This window comes from Peromyscus californicus, unplaced genomic scaffold, assembly GCF_007827085.1.
Source record: "Peromyscus californicus insignis strain IS unplaced genomic scaffold, ASM782708v3 Scaffold_13__1_contigs__length_99412109, whole genome shotgun sequence".
NCBI lineage: Eukaryota > Metazoa > Chordata > Mammalia > Rodentia > Cricetidae > Peromyscus > Peromyscus californicus.
The window spans coordinates 89544926-89570454 of NW_026294424.1; the positions used below are offsets into that span (position 1 = coordinate 89544926).

Below are 25529 nucleotides of genomic sequence, written 5' to 3' on the forward strand. Positions count from 1 at the left end.
TGCCACAAGCTAGAATCACGTGGGAAGGAAGTCTTAGTGGGGAATTTGGTTGGCCTGTGAGCAAGTTTGTGGAAGACTGTCTTGACTGTTAATGGATGGAGGAAAGCCCAGCCCACTGAGGGCTGCACTGTTTTCTCTAGGCAGGGGGTGCAAACAGTATAAGGGGTGGAAGCTGACTGGTAGCAGAGCAAAGCAAGAGAGTAAGTAAACAGCCCTGGCTGCACCTAACTTCTCTCTACTCCATTTTTTTTTTCCTTTAAAGGTAAAAAACATTTATTTTTGAGGAACTTGTTGCTGTTCATTTTTCAGAGAAAGCAACATAAGAAAACAAAAATGTTACCCTCCTTTCATCCTAGGAATAAATAAGGGCATAAAATCTCCCCTTAAATCGTGGCATGTTTCTCTCTACTCTTGACTGTGAGGTGTGACCAGCTGCTTGGATTCCAACCTTGACTTCTCCTCAATGGTGTTCTGGAATCTGGAACTGTGAGCCAAGTAAGCCCTTTCTCCCTAGGTCACTTATTGTCTGGATATTATATCACAGCAACAGAGATGTATCTAGAACAGGGCTGTACACTCAAACAGGATGCAAACGCCAATTGCTGTCAACACAGCAGGGAGAGGCTGAGTGCAGGGGCGAGGAACCCCTCTCTAACATTCAGATGGGAACAAAACGGTGGGAGCACCATTTACCCAAAGATAAATGGAAATCTACACCATCACTCCCTTGAGCAGGGTGAAGGGCACACCGTTCAAAAGCAGAAGTTAATCTTATCTTGGAGTTCAAGGCCAAGCTTGAAGAGGTTCATCTCTTTCCTTCCTTTCAGAAGACACAAACAAGAAAGTCCACTAGTCTCCTTTTAAAAACATAGTCTTCACTTCCTATGCTGAGAAAAACCAGTCTAAGGCCGGATACAGCTGTAGCCTTGTCTCCCAGAGAGACTTCATCAGTAGACAAGTGGCCACAGACAGTCTAACAATTCAAAATGCTGCTATAGTTCACTCTAGAAGGAAAAAAATTGTGCATGTGTTTATGGAATGTACAGTGTAGGTCCAGTGCCATGTTCTTTATGTGTGTGCTTTGCCATGGAGCTGTCATGAGGGATTCACTTGCGGCAAGGGACCAGGCCAATTAGAGTTTTGCTGGGCAAGCTGGATGTACATCCTGTCTCCCCTGCCCCTGCCGCTGCTGCTGCTGAATCACAGGCAGACCATTCTCTTTGACTTTCTTTCTGGCTTAATCTGCTAAAACCATTATGCTTTTATCGTCTACCTTCATCACCACAAACACTTGTATCTCCCCAGGAAGGGCTTATTAAATTCTCCCGTAAGGAGGAAGTGATGGGGTAAGACTATTGTACAGGCACTTAGAGACCCAGCCCAAGAAAACTACAGTGACTCACACACAGCTAATGAAAAACACCAAAACAAACAACTTGATACTGATTACCTTATCATTGTCCAAAGGGTCCTTCTGCACGAACGCCTGAACAAATTCTTCTGGACCAATGTAATTGAGTCTCTCCTGAAATAAAAGCCAATAATATTAAAGAAAATGAGGAGAAACAGATGGTCACTTCCCCCTATTAATGTTGGCGGCACCCCCAAATTTCTTAAAGCAGATTATAAAATAAGCTTTTAGCCCCAAATACTTTCTTCATCTTCAATATGTAAAAGGAGGCAATGCTTCATAAGACAGTTGAAGAATGAACAGTTACAGGAAAATAATTAGAGGCGGAAGATAAAGAAGGTCATAAACTCTGCTTTTCCCCATCTTGTTTAATATGTGTTTACGAGTAAATTCCCAGGATATCAAAAACATCCATATTCAAATGCCCAAACAAAACACGATTCAGCTGTTTTGTGGATTGTTTCCCTTTTGAGTTATTCTGACCTCTATCAGCAAACAGTCTCGTTGCCAAAGCAAACTAATCTGTGGCCTTGAAGGGCAAAGACGATAGGGCCTTCCTTACCAGCTCAATGTGAGTCAGCTGCTGGGCCAACGTGTAAGGATCGCTGCAGACGGTCATGATATCCCGCTGTATGGACTGTGGCTTGGTCTTCAGAACTGTGAGCCGGTCTGTGGCTGTGGAGCTGAGTTTAGCCAGGACTTCCTCATACTGGCTGAGGGCAGCGAGTTTTCGGATGAGACACTGCATCATCTGTTGGACATTCTTCCGGTATGTCTGCTAGGAAGAAAGCGAAGGATGACATTCTTGTGCTGCACATTCTTTCCCGGCATTCTGCAACCTCAGACGCCCTGTCTTCAAATGCTTGGAGCTCTACTGGCTTAAAGGAGACCCAGACATGGCAAGGGTTTAAAAACCTAGGTCGATTGGATTATTCTCTTAGGACGCTTTTTAAAATATAATTCCGGCTGGGCCTTGAAAACACCTCAGAAACATCAGCTTAGCTATGGAGGTGATCCAGTGTAATGGATATGACACACAATGAGGTGTTCTCTAGTGAGACTGGACCTGTTTCCTTCTGCTAGGCTAAACCACATGGATCTCAAAGCAGGTCATCCTCTTCCCAAGTTTTTAAAGCCACCGGCATGGCCTCTCCATGCCTACTATTTCCAGCCTCACTCTAAGCACGTGGAAACCACGGGACAAGAACGCATCATGACTTCCCACTTCCCCGCCCCTGCACCTTCCTGATTTGCACATCCTACAGAGGAGCTGGGGTATTCATGTTTTTGTTATCTGACCTATTCTTGACTCATGTCCATTTTTTCCCCATTCATGATACCGATGTGCACAGCCACTCTGTCACGTGGCAGCTGCCACCACAATGCTGCTGTCAGATGCCACCTTGTTCATGATCTCATCAGGCTGTACTTGTGCTAGACTCGTCAGACTGATTTCAGAGTATTTCCTGTATCATACCATCAAGGAAGGATCAACTCCTTGCCTTTTAAAACACTTGTTAAGGCAAGAAATGACTTCCCAGTCCATCCATCCATCATCCATCCATCCATCCATCCATCCATCCATCCCTACCCCCTCCCTCTATCCCTCCTTTGGGTATATTTATTTGATATGGCATTACTCTTACCTCCCTTTTCTAACCCCAAACCATTAACAGCAACTATCCTTCTAGGTAAGTTATGATGCTCATGTTAGCAAGAGGAATGCGGGCTGACTCAATGCCAGCTGGGCACTTAAGCTAAAAGTCCCAGAGTGTCTATCGATGCAGGCAGGCCTGTGCTTATGCCTCGGTGGCTTTTTAAAAGGTGCCAGATACACCATCTGCCAAGATTAGCAATTTGAAAATTGTAAATCTAAAAAGTATAAAAATTATCTTTTTTCTAATTTGGCTTGGAGTATGTTTAAACACACACACACACACACACACACACACACACACACACACACACACAGTAAGTGGAGTGCGAGGACTGGGAATTTAAAGTCATCCTCAGCTCTGTAGTGTGTTTGGGACTAGCCTGAGATACATAAGAACCAGTCCCCCACCCCACCCCCAAAAAACCACTCACCTTTAAACAACCTATCTCCCATCTAGGCCTAAAGTTGGAAATTGGGATCACTCAAAGACAATGTGTCTTTCTTTGGTACCCAAACCAGTCAAGGCTAAGTAGCGTGCTACTTCAACCCCACCCCAACCTCACCATCTTTAGGAAGACTGAGATCCACTAAAACTAACTTGTGTTTACTTCAGTTTTCTGTACCAAGTGTCCTTACAACTGCCTGCATCAGTGTTCCTACTACTTCTTAAAATTATACAGATAGTTCCCAATATATTACTCTTCTTGACACACTTCAGCTACATCATGTACCATCCGGAGTAGAAAACACATGTTATAAGGGTGCATTTTTACAGTCACTAAAAGCAGTTTACAAGAGTATCCCACAACTGTCATTACTAAAATATGAAGCACAGTATGGTGTGGGTAAGGGACATATTGGTCAAATTTTTATAAGAATCCAAACATTGCTAAATAAACACTTAATCTTCTAAACCCACTGTTCCTATGGGTGTGTGTACCCGTACATAAATACATGCACACCAGAGGCATTCTGGGAAGATACACACAAAACACTTGACAACACTTGACGATATTCAGAGAAATAGGATTGGTATTTTTACTTTGTGTGAATACTCAGAACAGATTCCTACATTACTTGATTTGTTGCAGATAAAGTGACAGCCCACCCAGGGTCATTTCTTGGACACCACATGTATGAGACATGTATAAGAAAGTTGTTTTTCACTTGAAAAAGCAAAAACTCATCTTTGAAATGTCCATTACTTTACATCCCTCCTGAGTTATTTCTATACCTCACACTTCACCTCTTTCCTCCTCAGAGTCCCTGAGGTCCCAGGTCAAGAGACTTTTGGTAGCAATGGCCACTTTTCTTCAGGTTACCACCTGAAGGTCCCAGTGGAGAAACAGTGGGCACAAGAATGGCTGAGTAGGGATAGCCTGCAGCCTGGGTCCCACAGCAAGGATTCTGACTGAGCAGGGGTGAGTCTGACTGAGCAGGGGTGAAGCACAGTCTGGGCAGCATGCTGTAAATGCACCTCACATGATTCCGACAGGCAGCAACGGGTAGGAACCAGAGCTCGCCTAGAAGTCCGGGCGGAAGATTTGTATTCTCCACTAAACAACATTATTTTCAGGAAGGGGTGGAGGAACTGTAGGTCACTAGTGAGCAAAAGCAATAGCAAGACACAATGCAAGAAAGTAGACAACAGGACATACTGAAATTGGTGTGTGGAGAGAGACGGATGGAGGGAAGGGGTCCTGGGACCCTTTTCAAAGTCTCCCGCTTTCATCTGACTCCATTTGAGAACTCAGGTTCTGTGTAGTTAAGCATGCTTCCTCACTGAGTCATGAATTGCTAAATATGTACTTATTCTTTTTTATAACTCTAGTTGCCAGAGACAGTCATTACCTGGCAAATAAAGACAGAAGTTCTTATTATAGAGACCAGCCCCTTAAGGAAGAGAAAATTGCATTCTACCCACTCCAGTCATTTGTCATGTAATTCAATCATTAGTTTCATTTCATGTCTCTTCCAGGCGAGGCCTAATAAACCACTTCATTTGGGGCAAATCCCCAGGGGAGAAGCATATTAAGCCAAATTATGTGGAACTGTCCTAGCAGATTCTAAAGAGCCTGACTAAATTATATACAGGGCACACCTGGATTCACCGAGTGCCAAAAACTTCCCTGAAGTCAGAGGCAAGAAGCAACAGGCCCCAGTTCAAACCCAGGCTTCTTCCACTGGGAGGAATAATGTTTCTCCATTCTCGTAATTGACTCCTTTGTCCATTCGTTCGTTTCTTCTTTCACTCACTCATCTGTTCAAATATTCTGAGAACCAACTACAAGCTAGACGTTCAGAGAGGAGTTAAAGGTGCCGTGGTGAACCAAGTAGGCATAACCTAAAGTCCAATGGGACGACGAACAAGTACAAACTCCAGAGTCCTACAAAACAAAAGGCCTAAGAGCCAAGAATGGAGGGGCGGGGCTGTGACTGGAGTTGTGGAAGGTCTCTCTGAGTAGAGAGACATAAACATGGGATCGGAAGGAGGCTGCCAAGACAATAAATGCATCACCGGCCTCTAGCACATTATCACAAGGCAGTTAGTGCCATGATTTATGGACATGGGAAGGGAGCTAGGAATTTAGTGGATTAGCCAGAGCACACTCAACTCAAGCAACTGTTATGTGTGGACCCAATTCCTAAATTCTGGATAAAAGCAGCCAAGAAAAGGCAGCTTCCTGTGAAGCCCTGGCCAGTCAAGGCAGGCACAGCCTCCACTTAGCCGAGTTCAGCATAGTCCTAGGTAAATCTTGTTTCCCTAGTAATACTTTCTCCTGCCATACCATCCTCAAGGCCAGCTGATCTTTCCATGGTGCGGAAAGAATAGGCTATTAACACAAGAGTGCCAACAAGAAGTCAGTCAGAAGGCTGTCCGACCCTTTCCTCCGGTCACCCAACTCCTGAAGGCTTGACCTTGTTTCTGCAGACCAGATCTCAACTCTCAAACAAACAGAAGGACCACCATCTTTGATTTCCATGATAAGAAAGACCAAAAGCCATCAATATGGTATTTCCAAATCACAGCATTTTATCTTAAAAACAAAACAAGACAAAAACAATCAAGTGTACCTTTCAGAAAGAAACAAGTTATGATTTCTAATTTCTATGTCTAAAAGCAACAGCGAGCAATTAGCTGGCAGTATCAGTAGCTCTGTATATTTGAACTGAAAAGAAAAATGGACTGTGACTCAGGTCCTCACCTTCATACAAGAAACAGCCCTAGAATGGCACTCATCTCTTGACCAGTTTATGTCAAACCAAAGCCACTGAGCCAACACTGACCCTGCAAGAGGCCAGTAGCAGTCACCCATAATAGAATGCTTACAGCAAGACTGCACTATTGGCCTTTCACCTCTGTGGGTGTTCACCCACAGCAGGAAGAACCTAAGACAGGCAAACTGACAAGAAGACTGTCCAGTCATAACCAGTAGGGAGTCCCACATGATATCATAAAGCAACACTGAAAGGATTAACTCCTGAGTTGAATACCACGCAAGACAGCTAAGTGCAGAGATCTTAAGAGCTGGGTTTTCCCAATTTCACTGATCTCAGGTTAGGAAAACGGCAGTATGAGCATCCACATGAATCAGGACAGGTGTCTTGAGCTGTTGTCTCTGCAGCACAGAGCTGAGAGAACCACTTCTCCAGGGGGCTGCCATGGAGGGGGCAGTGTGTCAGTGCAAAGGACATCCCTGCACTCCCAAGTACTTTGGCTGCCTTCCTCTAGGTGACAGTTCCCAGACACTTATCTGCCACACGGAAACTACAAACATATCCAGCGAGCCTCAACACACGAAGTTAGCCCTCAAGGCCTACTATCAAAGGCTCAGTTGACGGAAGTGGATGACCTAAGAGACTTATTTTGAATCTCCACTTATTCGAGGTCCTAGCCTTGAATCAACTTCCGGCACCAGAATACTTGGATTGTTTCCTGCATGCCACCCCCAACCCCAGACATTCCCGCCCTAAGAATTACCTTTGTTAATTACACAACACTTCATGCTCTCCCTTTTATCAAGGCGTGTTCACTGCAAACACTATAAAAGAGCAAGTTAAGCCTCCTCCAAGAAACCCCTCCTAAGAAGGGTTTCGTCATCACATGCCTTATGTATGCCAGGCAAATGTTCTACCAGGCCAAAATTTCTAAGTTTTCCATCGAATGCCTGGAATCATTAGTATGCTTTTTCTTCCCCTGAAAATGATATAACCAACTATATTACCCTTTTATCTGGAACAGACCAACCACAGCAGTTCTTTCCAGCTGCACTCACTCTCAACACTGGCCTATGTGCTTTTCCCCTGCATGGTCTGGACTGTCTATTTCTACTTAAGAGTTATTAACATGCTATTTAGTGATATCTACTGTAAGTGTAGGCAGACACACAGAGAGAAGAATTAATATGTGAGCTGGGTCACACCTTTGTAGAAGACAGACTGAGGTGAAAGAAAATCAAAATGCACCTGGCAACATGAATTCACATGAACACAGCTGGAAATAACAACATAAAACTCCAGATCCCACTCATCTGAAGTGGGATGAAATGATCCTTCCTCACATGACACACCAAAAAGGCCAATACATGCCATGTAGAGGGCAAAACTAAAAGGCAGCGCTGATCTAGGTCAATCCAGCCCAGCTCCCCACCCAGGCTCCCTCTGGAAACTCCACTGGCTTTCCTAAATTCCCGGGACCAACCTCCTCGCCGCTGGCCATCCTGTGCGCCAGGTCTTTTAAGTTTCTCATCATCCTCTCATCCCGGAAGTCGTAAGGAAATGTTTCTGTCCACTCTGTCAGGAGCTGGAGAATTTTAGGTGCAATTTTTCTCATCTGGTTCTAGGGAGAAAAAGAAGTCCACGTCAGAGATACACACCAGCATGGTCTGCATTAAATAAATAACCAAGTAACTGTGTCACTGGCTAACTGCTATGCTGCACATCCTCTGGGGTCAAACCCTCCTCCACATCAACGCCAACTCCAGTTAACAACAGCAGGACAGAGGGCTCCTCCGTGACTTTTATACTGCTCATTGGTTTCTTTCATTTTATTTTGCAGGGCTGGGGATCTGAGCTAGGGCCTTACACTTGGGAGGTAAGCATTCCATTACTGAAACACTTCTGCAGTCCTACACCGCAGTCTTTACACCATTCCCAATTCCATATGCATGGCCATCATGCCACTTAGGCACATCAGCCTGGGGCTAGGCTAGGGTCACTTATGGAAATCGTCATCACAAAATCTAGGCCAGAGTTAGCAGATCTAATTAAAAAGAAAAAAAAAAAACCCATAAAACTCAAATGTCGCATTACCTTCTCGCTATCCCCTTCACTCAGTCGCTGGTGCTCAACACACAAGTGGCAGACTTTGGCCATTAGCTCGTAAGGATGCATGAATAGGCGAGAACTAAGCAGGAAGGTGAATATGTATGTTCTCTGCAGCAAGAGAAAAAAAAAAGTTGTCATCGTTTCAATCTCTCAGAATTCATGCTATCCCAGAATATTATAACCTTCTTATACATTGAAGCTAAGAGGCTGCAGGTTCCTGTAAATGCCTGCTCGTAAAACAGCATTAGATAATTCCCCTTCATCTCACCTTATCTTTCCCCTTAAAACACACTAAAAATAACAGGATAAATTCGACTCCTGAAATGATCCGGAGGACATTTTCTTATCTGTCTTTGGGGAGCCAGGACATATTCATTTTCCAGTGTAATCAAGAATGAAATTCAGTCCAGAGAAGCCAGACTGGCTTCAATATGTTGCCCACACTGAATAAGCCTAGCTGTCCACATAACTATTGTAACCAATAACAAACACACAACTGAGAAACGAAAGCCCACCTACCCTACCCGCATTCAGAAGAACCGTCCAGTGTGCCCCGTGTAGCGCACGGTGTTTGTGTCACAACTCAACTAACCCACTGGCTTGCTCGGGACTAAGAGACCTGATAAAGCACGACAGAACACGACAGACTCTTCTTTAACCACACTGTCCCCCAGGAAGCCAGTGAGGAAGCAGCGCTTATTTGTTCTAACAGTTTCTGGCTCTCGGTGAAAAGAGGAATTCCATGGATTGTTTGCTTCTCCCAAGCCTCCTTTGGCACCTTTAGGTGGTTCATAAACACTTACAGTACTGAACAAGGGACTCCTTTTACTTCTGATAGCAAGTTTTCCCTGTGTGGGAACATATTTGAAAATGCTATGCAATGAATCACACGGAGATAACTCAGTAAGGAACATGGGGGTGAACGACCATTGGCGAGCACGCGCTCTCCTTTGCACGACAAGGTTATTATTGTCGTTATAAAAACTAATGAATGTGGTCTCTAGGTATTTCCATGAACTCACCGTCAATAAACAGCTGCCCATTAAACCCAACCTTCTTGTCCTTCTAAATTCAGCTCAACAGACACAAGAGGGGAGGGGAACGCACTTGACCCAGGAGGGAAACCTGGTTTGACCGCTGGTACTGAGAGGAGCCAATGTGTAAATGGGGTGTTGGGTTTCCATTGTCCACCCCGCTCTGGGAACAATGAAGACTGAGCTAATGTACAGCGGCTTTCCTGGGTTAGAAAGTGCCGTCTGTACAAATGTAGGTTAGCAAGAGAAGGCCAAAGTGAAGCCACCACCACCACCCGATGTCCAATCTATTCATCAGTGCGTCTGTGCGTAACGTCTCTCTCTATGTACTTTCCCCAGTTACATTAATTTCATACTGATGTCCAATCTATTCATCAGTGCATCTGTGTGTAACTTACCTCTCTATGTACTTTCCCCAGTTACATTAATTTCATATGACAGGAGCACCCAATGCTCTTTCTAATTGCTTTTTCATTTATGGAACGAGGAATAGGCATGGATCAAGTCTACAAATCTCTCTTCATTTAGACTGCCTAAAATGTGGTGGACAGACAACTTAAAAAGAATCAGATGTGGAGACTTTGCCACAATCTGACCCATCCCCAGGCTCAATTTGGTCTCAGAACTTTCAATGATTACTGTGCAATTCTTCTTGGAAAAAAATCTTAGCAACCAATGTAACCCCACAGCAAGGATAGAATCCCTACATAGTGAGTGCAATTTCTAATCCATACCAAAAATGGGTTTCAGAGGAACATCAATACCTACATCTGGATAATAATCCACATTGGGTACTAGGTGCTGGATAAGAGCCTCCAGAGATCCAGAAAGGAGGTTATTGTCATGGTAATACAAGCCTCCACAGCTGTCCTCTGCAGACTGGTAGAGATTTCGGTTGTAACCACTGCTGTCAAACATGGCTGAAAAGGGAGGTGTCTGAGGCATACTTTCCTAAAAGGAATAAAAAACAAGAAAACACAGTCATCAGTGACATGTGACATGAAAAGTAAGGTTTCATCAGTAATTCCTGTGATAGTGGAAGGCAGGCAGCTTAAGAAAATAGCTATGACACACTGTCAGAACTATGAAGAGCCAAAGTGCTCTGAGTTTACATGCACACATACTTTCAATTAAATATTACCAAATGCTTAGTAGTCTGGACTTACTCCACATGGTGTCATTTTCACACACACTCCTTTACAGCCACTTGTGAGCAGCTGTAGAGAAGCCTGGTTCCAGTTGCTGAACCTCATTGAGTCAAGGATTTTCAAGTCAAGACGTCACTCGGCTGAATTAGATAAAACCTGAGGAGACTCTGACAGGCACTGGACATGTGGAAGAGCACCAAGGCTGAGGTTGAAAAGCATGTAATTTGCAGGAGACCCGGAATGAAAGTGCATAGCGTGTGTCTTTGCCTGTGTGTGTCTAACGTGTGTTTATGTTTGCGCACGTCAAGAGATGTAATGCTGGCTCCCCAGCATGTTATTTGCCCTTTCCTCCTCTCCTCAAATCTCACGTTAGAGATGCTGTGTGTCCTGTGTGCAAAGTCTCCGTCTCAGACAACAGGCAGGCCGAGAAGGCACTTTCTATAGGAACAGGGCGTACTGCCTCAGCCTAGATAAGTTGCTCTTGCCCATCTGTGCGTTGTCACTCATGAAGCCCTGTCAGACAGTGCTCAGTGAAGGCCAGAGGCCATTCCGTTATTAGTCGGATTTCTGGGGACCTAGTGCAGGGTTCTGAGAGCAGACTCGGATTTCTGGCTATGTGTCTGGACAATACAGGACTGGCGGAGCCTGGGGATTCGGAGCTGAGGGAAAGCCAAACCTATGCCCAGGACTGACAGGGAGCAGCTTATAGAGGTTGCAGGAAGACACAACCTGGGCAAATCCTTCTTTCAAGATGCTGAAAGGTATCTGCACCTAAATGAGGGGGTGGAGCTCAGTCCTCCAGCACATCTGTTCCACCTATAGGGATGGGGCGGGGCGGGGCTAAGAGCCTCATAACAAGGTGGTGTGCATGACTTGGGTAGGTGGTGCCCAGGGATAGGGTGTTAGAACAAAAATCTATAATGCTAACGTGGCAAATAAAAACAGCATTTAGGAAGAAAGAGTATCAAGAAAGATATAGAGATACAGAAGTGCTGGACATGGTGGTACACGCCTTTGATCTGAGCACTCCAGAGGCAGAGGCAGGCAGATCTCTGTGAGTTCAAGGCTAGCCTGGTCTACAGAGTGAGTTTCAGGACATCTGGGGATATGTAGAGAGACCTTGTTTCAAAAAGAAAGTAAGATATAGAGAAAAACAGCATCTTGTTGTGACCTTTATCAACCGAAAACCAGTACAGAGAGAGAATTTCTAAAAGTTCCATAAAAAAACAAAACAGTGAAAATAGGAAGAAAGCTAGTTATCTTTGGGAACCACTCCACTGGGATTTCACCACCTGGGCCCCAGAGTTATCAGTGTTGTGCTTCAGTTAGGTAGGACTAACTAGATGGTCCTAACAGCCAAAGGTCACAGACTAGACCATCAAATCATCTAGTGGATGGTTAAATAATCAGGACAACCACTCAGATGATGAGACCTGACTTGCAGAAACTGTGGGTAAATTAAAACAAAACAAAACAAAAAGAATTCTCAGTGTTATTGTCTTATATGACATAGACAGGGGTGAATTTCTTTCCTCTTCAAATTGCCACTTTTCCTGAATATAATTCAGGTATAATTCACTTGTTATAAATTGTTGGTCCCTGATGAGACAAAGAGAGGAGCAACCCTTGTTCTCAGAAGCTGGGCCCAACCTCACACTCAGAGGCAGGACCTGAGATGCCAGCCTCACCTACGCTACTTCTCATGCCCCGAAGGAACCTTATCTGGATATGGTTGTCAGTATCTTAGAACAGCTTCTAACAGTGGCACAGCATCCTTCATACACAAGATAAAGAATAAGAATCTGGGAGATGGGAAGCTTTTCTACCCAGAACCATGAATTTTCCTTGACGTTGCTACTCAGTTATAACTGAATCCAATCTACTCAAGTGTCTTTGGGAGATGGTTGGCCAGGACTTAAGAACTCCAGAAAATCAAAAAATGATAAACATCCAAAAGGGCCACAGAAACTGTTTGAAAGGTAAAAACTAGATTTCATTTCAAACTACAATCAATTAGAAGTAGTAGGTCAAGAGGATCAAGGATGGCCCAGAGGCTGTGGGGGCTGGAACTCAATGGTAAAGGTTATCCTGAGTGATCAGGACTGACTGTAAGAGGCCATAGAATAAGCCATGTGCCCTCACGGTCAAATCCAAACCCCTCTTTCTATAAATGTGGAACCTGGGGCTCAGGAAGGTGAACTGGGGTGACCAGGCTAACATAACACAGTCATGTGACTGCAGTACAAAGTGGGTCTCCAAGGAATCTTGGCTTATTAGCAGTAAAGAGCTTACCGGATAGTCCCAGATCACCCCAGTCCCCTTTCAAGGGCTCATCCCCAAAGCTATCAGTATTTGTAATTCTTATTTACTCTCCTGTAAAGTAGATAAAAACTTAGATTCCACTCCCACCCACTACCCCCTAAATTCAGACTCAGTTCTGGAGAGATGGTTTAGCAAAGAACATTCACTGTTCTTACATAGTTCATAGCACCCACATGAAGGCTCTAACTCTAGTTAGAGGGAACCCCAAAACCTCTGCAGACCCCTGCATGCATGTGCTGCACATATACTCATGCAGGCTCACATACATACACATAAATAAAAATCTTAAAAAAATGATTCAAACTCATTGAAATAGCACTTGATAGTTTTGAAGTTTAGAAAGTTATTTGTCCCACGTCCCAGGTACATTTCCCACCTGTCACTTCAGCTTTCCTCACCTTGACCCAAACCCTGAATGACATACACACACATTCATCCATATTGATAGCCTGTCTGTTTGGCAAAGTTCTTCTTAGAACATTATTTTTAGAGTTGTGGCAAAAGCTTTTAGGGATCATATCAACTCTCTCTAACCACAATAGCAGCACTCAGAAAATGCCCCCCAAAGGCTTCTCAAAAAAATACTGTAAGTAGAGATGGCAACCTAGCCGAGGTGAGTTAATCAGTACTGTAGCTTATTATACCTAAACCATCAACTGAAGGAAAGAGTGTGGCTCTGGCCATTATTTGCCTTCAAGTCCATCCAAAGGCCTGTTGCTACCATAGCAACAGTCAACGGCTGAGACCCAATCATGACAAGAGACCTCCATGCAATGGGGACATTTCCTCTTCCTTGCCTTGTGCTCGGAACCACACCTCTGACATCTATAAGCCCTGTTCTGTTCATGAGTTCCCCTTCCTCTCACTGTGATCTCAGACACTGGAAAAGTCATCCACATTCCACAAGCTTCGAATTCCCCATTAAGCTGTCTCTGGAGAGACACACATGCTAGGCTCTGAGAACCTACCTCACTAACTTCTCATGCCCTAAGTTTACTGACTACAGAGGACTTTCTGGATTACCATCTGGTAATTCTTGTAATTCTTCTTCACATCCATTTGTGGTAGATGTCTTGTTTTGCTTTGTCCCCCCCCCCCATGCCTGAGAAACAAAGACTACACGCTTGGGATTACATATAAAGTAACAGGCAGAGGACAGCTTCGAACCCAGGTCTCCAGATCCCAGGTACAAACTTTATTATGCCACTTACATTACATTAAAAATAGTCTTTGAACTTCTAATATTTAACTATAAAAAGAAAATCCCAACATTTTGCCTCAAATCATATGCTATTAGAATGATTTACATGTTTTACACATTCTGCATAGATTCTTGTTCATAAGATATATTAAAACCATGAACTACTCTTATTTAAAAAAACAGACTGTCAACGGTAGTAGTTAAGCTACTGACTTGATAATCAACACACAGTGCCATCTAGACAGAAAGTTCAGAGATTCTAATATGCGCTTTAGAAAGCCTACTTTCTTTACAACTGGGAAGCATGTGTACCTGAATAAAGAGGTTTCGTTGAAAGTTGCTTAAGCAGCATATGAAATAACAGAGCACTGTACAGTAGATGGCTCGACCCTTACCTGGGGCTCAATGAAATACAGAGGTGTTTTCTTTACAGATTACCAGCAAAAGAAAATTTTAATGAGCCAAATAATAACAGAAAGATCATGGAACATAGTGTCCATCACTCATTTCAGACAAGTTCTAGCTAGCAGCCAATCCAGAAGTTTTCTGACAGTCTAACTGCCCATGTAGGAGTAGATAAACACAAAGCCAGCAGAATGGCACAGAATGTACTGTTTGGAAACTTCATCTTAAATACCTAAGAAGTTAAGCCACAGCAATTCAGTTTCTCTCAAGCATCCCCTGTACTGTGACCCACGTCTTTAGCTAGGGTTTGTTCAACAGCACTCACATTCCACGTCAAGACCTTGCACTCTAGAAGCTTCAGTTCTGGAGCTGAAAACTGAGGCCCAGATGACAAAATAAGATTGTAAACTGTTAAGAAAATAAACTCAGTATCCAAAGTACTAGACACAAGAATCAGAGACTTATCGATCCCTGGCCTCCACTATCCCCAATGAATCCCCAAGGGAGATCTGGGCAAGAAGAAGCTGCTCTTAGCCTCTGGCTCCCATTCGCCTTTCTACCTCACTGAAGTTCTGATGCCTTCACTGTACAGTCCTCGTGACTACTAAGTTCTGGCACTAGGGTTCATGTGCTTTGAGCTGACACCTTCCCACACTTTCTAAAACCAGCCCCTCCACTGTCCACCTTTTTCTTTTATGCAAAAATCTGTCCTGTCCAATATACCTATAAATGGGGACCTGCTAACTAAATGCCCTGTTTAGGAAATAGAGACTATTTCAAAATTAGAATGTATGACAGCAGTCAGTTAAATTATGGCTTGATTTATACCTAACAAACATAAAAAGAGTTAATTCCTTTGAAAAAGAGATTTGTATGAGATACATGAAAAACCCGTTAACTATTCAAACCACTACTTAACATACATTGCAGGCTGGAAAGTAATTCTCACCTTAGGAAGTTTCATTTCTAAGTTGGTTGCTTGAAATTCAAGATACATTCTAGTCAACTAATAGGACAGATCTTTTCAAAGAAATTTCACACCTCTCTGCACACATAAATACACTGCCATGTCTGCATATTCATTACAGGAGCTCCTGTCCAGTACAGGGTGCTGGCCTAGCACAGAACCTAGATGTCTTATGTCTACTCCAAAGCAAGAGAGTAGGGCGGATCTACAGAGAACCCTCCTCCACGACATTTAGGACTAGCACCTTATAAATCAAGTGTGTGTGTGTGTGTGTGTGTGTGTGTGTGTGTGTGTGTGTGTGTCTGTAGTACCAATTCAACTGAGTTAAAGAGAACACAAGAATGACAAATCTTAAGGGTAGAGTTCCTGAAATAGGCTTCCTGCCCCCCAGTGGGGCATCACTCTGGGTAGAAGGCATAGCAAAACAACAGGAAATGGATTTTCATTTTAAAAAACAATGAACTAGGATAAGGGAAAAAAATACCTTTCTGATCACCCAAATTAGCTCACAGGCTATAAATGATGCTGGAAAAGTTTCTAGTAGGAACAAGATACCCCCAACCCAGGCAGAGAAGACAAATATTCTTCTTAAAATTGACTTGGGAAGCTGAAGTCACTTGACAGACATCTTGCAGGGGCTGCTAATTTGGGCACCAACATAGATCATGTTCTTCCAAAGACCCCGAAGAAGTTCAGCCTGACATTGATCCCAAAGCAAGAGAGCAGGCTGTGGGTGATTTACAGGATGAATGGATCTGAAAGGCATGCCTAATGGTTTCAGACCAACCAAAGCTCCAGATGAAAAGCTGCCTTGCCCTGAACAGCAGATTGTGTCTGAATTACCAACTGCTTTGGCAGTGTTATTTATGAGGAAGCAGGTGTACTGGGGAGGAGGTGGTTTCAGGTGATAACTCAAACTGGGAAAGAGGTTGGGGTATGGATGGGCGTGGAGTTCCATCAAAAGCCACCCCTTACCTCTGTGGCAGACACTCTGTAAATCTTTACTAGAACAGCACGTCAGCGTCTCCTTCAGTCTCAAAGGAAGATAGAAATGTGCAGGTGCCACACAGGACCAGGGCGCGGGTGTTTATGAACCCAGCAGCTCTACATGGATGACAGTGTTTCAGCATCAGTATAAATGCTAGACAAGTGTCCTGACTTAAAAAAAAAAAAAAGGTAGGCAAAGATCTCCTTATCTTGGCCAAACCTTGAAAGTGTGTTTGTTTAGTGGGAAGAGATTTCCTTTAATACCTGGAATCTGACCTTTCTCAATTCCTGTCTAGATTCCAAAGGAACTTTGCCCTTTAGGATACGCACATTTGACAACTCCTTGGCTGAAGAAGACAGCAGCAGCAGTGAAGGGTAGGGCTCTTAACTCTGACCTCTTGGGCTTTCATCTCTGCATTGGCTCTGTGTTTCTTATTTAACAAGACCGTTCTTCTGCACTTCTTTTCTCAGCTGATGCTGCAGACACTGGGTAAAAGTTCCTAACATCCTTCTAGCTACTATCCTAGACTGACAGCTTCCTCTCTATGACACCAGACTTGGGAATGCAGGTTGACTGAAGGCCCAGGTGACTGTGGATCTCAACCAGGTGAAATGTCAAAGGTGCAGCCTCTGACGCTGTCTAAAGCGTGGCTTATTTTAAGCTTGGAAGTGTCCAGATGCTTATCTTCTCATTTCTTTCCTTAGACTGAGAAGCCCTTTTAGCAGAGAGCCCAGAGAGCATCTGAGAAACCTGGGATGCTGTACCTCCACTAACCATCTTTAGAAAAGAGGTACTATGTTAATAAAATACACAGCTGGGAGTAGAAAGGCTGAATACATGTAAATGACTCCACAATGTACAGTTTTTAGAATCAAATCTAAATGTTCAACAGTTTTCCTAGTTAAGGGAGAAAAGGGATTACTTATTTAAAAAAAAAAAATTGTGTATGTGGGCATAGTACCTGAGGAGGCCAGAAGAGGGCATCAGATACCCTGGAACTGGAGTTATAGGTGCCTGTGGACCAACATGGGTGCTGGGAACCAAATCTATATCCCTCTGCAAAGGAATGGTCATGTTTCCTGATTTGAAACCCCTCACATACACATGCACACAAATCAGTTTACATTTTGCTTTATCAGCTCTTATGCTAACTAGAAATTTTTTCACTAATCCCTAATGGTGAAGGAAAAGAATTCTGACTCAACTAGTTACAATTTTCTGTTGGAAGAAAAACAAAGATTAGATTTGCGATCTTTTGCCATGGGATTGTGGTAGCAATTTATTAAAGCACAAAATGACTTTGGTACATGGCGACTCCGAATAGGCCTGGAGTGTCACTGAAAACCTTCCGTGTGTGTGTGTGTGTGTGTGTGTGTGTGTGTGTGTGTGTGTGTGTGTGTGTGTGTGTGTGTGTGTGTGTGTGTGTGTGTGTGTAGGAAGGGAAGCCAGACCATGCTGACATTCTTCATTTATTTAAAAGCCTTTAGCATCCACAGCATCTTTGCAATTCTCAATCTTAGCAGTAGGTGGCGCCTGGTTCCCTGTCTTTGACAGAGCCAGTGCTGGTTTAGAAAAACAAGAGAAGGGCAGCTGCAGTACTGGGGAAAACGGGAAGATCTTAGCATATCATTGAACTCCGGGAAGGGGCACTGCGCATGCTGTACAGACAGACATCAACTAGCTGACAGGGCCCAACAGCTCTACTTCCTGATGTCTCAGATGCCCATCTGTGATGAGAATCAAGTATTTCATAGTCCTAGAATAATAAAACCCCTTGCCCAAATCATCACTATGCAATCAGGGGTTGCCACAAGGGCTGGACTCCCAAAAGATTCGCCTCTCCTTCACTGTCTGGTAGCCACCACTGGCCACACTGACTGAAGGGCACTGCACACTGGCCAGTGGGCTGGGGAGTGGCTCGGTGGTACAGCTCTTGCACAGCATGCACAAGGCCCTGGGTTTCAACCCCCAGCACAAGACAAGGGACAGAAAGAAATGGAGGGGGTGAGGCAAAGGCAGACAACTAAGAGGCTCGTAATTTTGTTGTTCAAGTATCTACATGTGGCTCGAAGCTTCCATAGTAAGCAGCACAGAGATACTGAGATTGTGAAAGATATATGATAGATCTGCAGCTAAACCATGAACTATCACAGGGGGATAACTTTTATTAGAATATTTTACTTTTCTGAGTCCAATTCATTTCAATAGGGAAATGGCTTGATACTTGGTGGGGGCATTTGTGAAAAGCTAAGATTATTTTTCTTTGAATTTTATTATGTAACATGGGAACTGAGATAATTTCACTTTTTGGCTGTAAGTCCTTAGAAAACTATAGGTTTTTTTTTTTTCCTTCAATTTTTGTCTTTTAGATAAATTGAAAAAGGCTAATGGTCTATAAAGTGTTTTCCTTTTTACAGGACTAAATTTTTTTGTGTCCAATTTTCACATCAGGGTTCCCTAACACAATTTAAATCAATTGGATCATTTCTGGGTATATATTTACCTTAAGAGAAAAATAAATAAATATATAAACCTATGAAAACAGATTAGTAAAAGAGGCACTGACATTTAGTTGACAAGAATGATGAGTTAATAAGCCAAGAATAATTTTCTGGCCCCACTTTATTGATAATTAGTAATTTTTAATATTCTCACAAGGAAGAAGAAGTCAAGGAAAAAGCAATTCAAGAAAATACTAAATTTCTATATAAATTCACCAAAGAGCACATGTGACTTGTCCCTTTTCATTCCCATATGCTCAGAAAACACCTGAACATCTAACAGGCCATCTCCATCCTGGCATGGACCACTCTAACATGGATGGATGCGGAACACTGCAACAAAATAAATCAGCTGTGACAGAGATACAAAGGCACCATAAACCATCTCCTCTGACTGTCCATGTCTACTTCACAGACATCAGAGCTACAGAAAGAAGGGATGGGTCTTGTTAGGGCTCCCCATCTGCCCAAACCTAAGTCTTCTCATTTCCAGGGTAGAGATCTGCTAAGCTACAACTGTCATTTTAGAATAAGCAACGCCCGTACAGATCTATTTTTTTTTTTTTGTAGGTTTAACTGATGGACCAATAAAAAGATGGACAGCTGTATATAGTGTTACATAGTTCTGGAAAAATGAAAGGGAGACAAATAATACTTAAATTAACTACTAAAACCCTCAAATCCTCAACAGTACAATTAGCCAATTGTGAGAATTCACAAAATCTTCTGAAAACTTTCTCATTTATTTTCTAATTATTTGTGCCATCAGAACTAAGATTCTTTTCCATCCTTGCTTGGGATTCCTGATTCTTCTCCCAGGCAAGGCCTAGAACCTTTCCTTTCCTATCTTCTTTCCAAGTGTTCTCCTTGGAGGTCATCCAAATATTGCAAGTTCAATTCTAGGTAGCCTTTGGAAACTGAGCAGGCTGGTCCCATGGTTTTCTGTACTATACTGAGGACCCCAGCTAGACTGCATAGGTCTTCCTGGCCCACATCTTCCTCTCTGTTTTCTTATCTATTCTCTTTCCTTTAGATGAGAGGTATTTAACCGGTTCAACTTGGCCTATTGTACTCTATTAAACAGTGAGGTTAATGTTAGATTATAAGAATAAGATGTAAATAACAATATAAGGAATGTTATGATAAACAATGAACACTTAGCAATATTGAGTTATATATACTTAAAATAGATTAGATTAGACACTAAGCTTAGGAACAAGACAATGCAGATACATTCTGATGACTCTCTTTGCCACCAAGCCAGGGACAAAGCGTGGCAGCACAGACACAATGTACAGTATAGCACATGATATGGAGCAAAGCAGAAATAAATTCTCAGAACTGAACATGTCCAAGTCCAAGGCCAGTCTTCTTGGTAGCCAGAAGGTCTGGCACCTCTCGGAAAACAAAGGGTTGACTGACCCAGGGAAGGGACTTGCTCACCAGAAGCTGATGTTATCTATCATACTTGCCAGCAAATTTGTTTGAAAGGGTTAAAGCAGCCAGCACTGTTTGTGAACACTGACTTCTGTCAAAAGTGCCCTGGGTCCTCAGTGACTCAAACATGGCTCCCTACCCCAAATAAAACTGGCATTAAGGGATAACAGTATTTAACTGGCTGTCATTTTTCTTCTATACATCCTCAACAGCCAAAAATTCGCATTCCATTTTTAAAAATAATCAGTTCTCCTTGTGCTCTGAATGCCACATTGCCAGCTATTTCCTCCCAAATCTTCACATCAGGTATACACTGTCTTCGTTTTTAAACCTCCTTGTTTAATCCTCTTTGCATAGGCTGACCACCCTGGTCACAACTATGCACAGATTAAGGCACGGTCATCACATGCCACTTTCCAGCTACTGTGCTCATGAGGAGAGAATAATTATTCACCCATCTGAGTCTGACTGTGCCAGACATCAGCCAAGAAGAGCTCCGATACCCTGATCCCAAGACTCTTCCCCCTTTATCCTCCCAGCTCGAGACCCTTCCTCCCTGTGAGACATCATCAGGGCTAAATATAGATCTACGCACACCAGCAGTTCCTGACCATTGTCACATGGCGCTGCTGACGAAGGACTCCTTGGAGACGCGTTCACCCAAACAGACATACACAAGTATGAGTGCATATTTATTCATATGCACCAGACCCCGCGAATTCATCTGCAAAGTGGTACATTTACAGTCACAAGAGAAAACTGCAGCCTAGATGCTCTCTTGGCGCTATTAACCACACCGTTCCACCCCTTTCTCCCGGCACTGTCAGTGGGCTTAGCCATGGTGCTTTTCCTGAACTGTACCAATTTGGATGGGGTAAGGTGGCAAGCAACAGTCAAATCACACACACACACACACACACACACACACACACACACACACACACACACACACACACACAGAGGCGCGCACACCTCTTGTTTCCCATTTGCCCTTTTCTCTTGTACAGCCCTGAAGTTGTTTTCAGGGCTCTCCACTCCAATAAAAAGAAGCCTCCCTCATGCTGTCAGCCCACGAAGCTTCCAGGTACCCCAAGCCACATTAGTATCGCCCGGACTAGTGTCCGAAGGCAACTTACCTGAGTCCAAAAGCAAAACAAAACAAACAAAAAACCTGGCTACTTGTTCAAGTTTGCATAAGAGCCAGGGGAAACACAAGTGTTTCCCTGTCTGTTCCTAAGAGTCAGACCTTAGATTATAAGGAATCTGCAACAAAAATAAACAACAGCCAGTACACTCACAAACACCCTAGGAAACTAGCCCAAAAAGTGTATAGACACAACCTAGGTGCATAGGAAGCTTAGAAAGAAAGCAAAAAGAATGAACGCGACTCCAACTCAGTCAAACCCTCAAGATCTAACATGATCTCCAAATAGAAGGCCTGGATGGGCACTGAGGCGAGGCGCAGCACTGCGTCCACAGATCCCCGGGTCCCCGGAGCTCAGCCCCGCACCTGTTGGGACCCCGGCAGCCCCTAGCACGAGCGGGCGCGGGAACTCCTAAATCCCCGGGCTCCGCCGGAGCTCGCTAGCTGGGGACCTCGAGCCACGCCGGGGCGCACTGGGCAGCTGGCTGGGTCCTAGAGCAGCATCTACGCAGCCCCGGGGGGCTCCGTGCAGCCGGCTCCCTCCATCCCGGTTCCCTCCATCCCGCCGCGGGGACTCCGGAGCACCTACCTACCCGCACACGGCCCGGGCCTCCGCCTCCTGGCTGCTGTACGGCGGCGCCCCCAAAGGCGAACGCAAGACCAGGAAGGACCGAAGGCAGGAAGAAAGGAAAAAACCCGCCGATCCAGTCGGGGTCCTTGTTTATACTGAAACTCCAGCCGCAGCCGCGCACACCCCCTTGCTCCTGAGTGCCCGCCTCCTGCGGCCGCCGGCCCCGCCCCGCCTCTGACCACGCCCACCCGCGCTGGCCAATCGCGGCGCCGCTCTCCGCCCACGCCGCCCTGCGGCGGGCGCTCGGGGACTTGCCCGGGCCCCCGCGGCCTGGGACTCCCGTGACGCCGCGGCCCTGCCCGCCCACGCCGCCGCGGAGGCTGGCTTGCTGGCGCAGCGGGTCTCAGCAGCCAGGGCTGGGCCCACTCGGGCGGCGTGTGTTTCCTCCTCCGTGCCGCTGCCCGCGGCTGTTTGTGCAGTCATGTGTCCCCGAGTGTGTGTATTCATTTGCCTGTGTGCTCTACCTGTAAATAACCGGCTCGACTCGTTGTACAGTATCTATTATCATAATTATGAACTGGAGGTTACTGTCCGTGTAACTTTCGGAGGAGATCCGAGAGGAACCACCAAGCACTTGCTGAGTGCTAGGTATTGTGGGGATAAAAAAAAAAACGCTGGGGGCACACTGGTGGCCGCAACCTGCTGGCCCCAGACCTCTGAAGCTTAATGGCTACTTAGAGGGAAAAACGCTAAGTAAACTGCCACTCACTGGGGATGTAAAATTACATGTGTTAAGAACTTTCGCGAAGGAAAGGAATCTACTCTTAACACGTGAGGCTAGTCCTCAGTGAAGGCTGTGTTATCATTGTAACCAGGTATTATTGGATACCTGATAACTATTTTAGGGAAAAGGGGGGAGAGGAGGTAAGATCTCAAAACTTCCCTTGTACGCATGATAGGTAAGGGAAGAAAGGGAAAAAAGAGACCCATGTGGGGGGGAAATGTATAAGGTCTGGAGACTTGGCAGCGCTGTGACCCTGGATAAGAAAAGGCAGCTTTGGGAGTTTCAGTTCATAAATAAACACTGTTGGACCATCCTATGGGGCTGTGATTGGCAACACTGTTCCTGCTCTAAAGTCCCTGCCTCTCTCCTTTCTGGGGTGGAAGGAGCCACCTTCCATTGCCTGTCACTCCCACCTCCTCCTGCTTCTCTGTCCTGTGCACTCGGTCTATATAGACCTACGGGTCTCCCTGAACCAGCAACTTATGCTGAACTCTGGCGACCCTGCGCTGTGAAGGAGGATGGATTCGGACAAAGGAGCAGTGCTGCAGGGCCCTACAGTCGTGGCTGGGCTTTCCATCCTGTGTTTGTTAGCAAGCAGACCATATGACATGGGGCAAAGCACACTCTTCCTGGTCCTTAGCAAGACATTAAGAGGGCTGGGCTAAACCAGGATTTCTAACTGGTGCAGTCAGGCACGCCCTTTGTGACCTCTGCGTACTCTTGGAAGCCCAGAAAGCTGTCTTTTTACTTTCTGAAGTCTTGCCCACTAAACAAAAGATAAAGTTCACTTTATATTTTAAAAATGTAAAGGGGTTGCCACTATGATATTGATGCTAAGTTTTGTTTTGTTTCCCAAACCACATTACAGGTCCCTATTCTGCCCAGGCTGTCTTGGGGCCCTTCTTAGCTCCAATGTGAGAACCATGATGTGCAGATTCAACTCTGGAGCCAGCATTCCTAACCATAACCCTGTCTTTATCACTCAGCCACCTGTCAAACCCTCCACAAGGCACTGTGGGTCTCTGGGACCCTGTTACTCACTGAAACACGGCATCATGAGAATCAAGCAACTTCTTTAAGGAGTACTGAGATTAAAAGAGACAGGACATGAAGGGGGCTGAAGATAATGTCTCCCAGAGACACCTTTCTTGATCTCACTTAAAATTACAATCCCCTCCACTTTTGATGACCCTCCTCTTCTCTTACTGTTCCCTGCAAAGTCTTGCTACCATCTGATACACTGCATTTTGCTTATTACTGAGTCTCTTCCCTCATTGATACTTGATAAAACGTGAGCTTCCTGGGTGGAGGGATGATGGATGGATGGGTGTCTAGCACATGGTAAGAACACAGTATGTAATTCTGTTCCAATTGTGTCTTCCATTTTCTATACCTCATAGTTTCTTCCTGATCTTTTGACTCCATTGGATCTATTTGTATCCTCATGAAAAATGTTGGTGGGCTGATGAGATGACTCGGCAGGTGAAGGAATTTGCTACCAAACCTGGCCACCCGAATTTGATCCCCAGGACTCATGTGAAAGGAGAGAGCTGATGAATCCTTTAACACACACACACACACACACACACACACACACACACACACACACACACACACACACAACTGATTAATATAATAAAAATGTAAATAGTAGTAAACTCCACAATAGCAGTCAAGCTGATTCGAATAAAGCCCTGCAGAGCAGAGCCTCATCCCAGGACTGAAGGATGGTGGCCTGTGTTACATTTCCACTCTACAGAGACTGTCCAGCGATGTAGGGAAGGGTTGCTTTTCCTAAGCCTGCTGTACCTCAGGCACACAAAAGAAGTGCAAGTATCGTCATGAACCGTGCTAGTCCGACTGCCTTTCCTTTTGTCGCTTTCATTTCGAAAGACAAATCCCACCTTACACCACACTGTATTCAGTGTATTTTCAATCCACCTTTTGTGAACAATGATGTTATTGTTGAACAAATCCCATGAGTATATTGACCTAAGTGTCCTGGTGCAATCTTTTCATTTTGTTTTCTTCTTTACTGCTCACCTTGTGTTATTTTTTTAATAACTCACTTCATTTTGTTTATTACTATTGTATGTGTACATAATGTGTATGTTTGTGTGTGTGTGTGTGTGTGTGTGTGTGTGTGTGTGTGTGTGTGTGTGTGTGTGTAAGCCAGTGTGTGTATGCCACAGCATGGGTGTAGAGACCAGAGGACAACTTTTGGAAGTCAGTTCTGTTCTTCCACTCTGGATTCCAGGGATGGATCTCACGTGTCAGGTAAGATAGCAAGATACTTTTACATGCTGAACCATCACACTGACCCAAACCTACATGGTTTTAGTTCTGTTTGTTTGCTTGTTTTAGATTTAATTTACTTTTTAATTGTGCTTGAGCGTTCATGTGGGGTGTGTGTGTGTGTGTGTGTGTGTGTGTGTGTGTGTGTGTGTACGTGTACAAGAATGTGGGTCCCTACAGAGGCCAGAAGACAGTGTTGGATTCCCTGGAGCTGGAGTTACAGGTGGCTGTGAGCAGTGAACTGCCTAATATGCTGAGATCCAAACTCCAGTCCTTTGCAAGAGTAACAATCTCTCACAAGCACTGAGCCATCTTTCCAGCCCCTGAACTTATGTT

General features: G+C 44.5%; 1 protein-coding gene across 7 annotated transcripts in view; it reads right to left on the bottom strand.

Moving 5' to 3' along the window:
- Rasgef1b (RasGEF domain family member 1B) overlaps positions 1 to 25529 on the bottom strand; it is a 525136-nt gene that overhangs the window by 14552 nt on the left and 485055 nt on the right. For 4 of the 7 annotated variants that reach the window (XM_052735442.1, XM_052735443.1, XM_052735440.1 and 1 more), the window contains 5 exons: positions 10199 to 10381; positions 8382 to 8504; positions 7771 to 7908; positions 1974 to 2189; positions 1451 to 1525 (listed from right to left, as the gene is read on the bottom strand). In XM_052735442.1, the coding sequence (XP_052591402.1) occupies positions 1451 to 1525; positions 1974 to 2189; positions 7771 to 7908; positions 8382 to 8504; positions 10199 to 10381 (735 nt within the window). Of the gene's footprint in view, positions 1 to 1450; positions 1526 to 1973; positions 2190 to 7770; positions 7909 to 8381; positions 8505 to 10198; positions 10382 to 22132; positions 22301 to 25529 lie in introns of those variants that run through there. The other 3 variants (XM_052735446.1, XM_052735445.1, XM_052735441.1) reach the window with 3 other exon arrangements.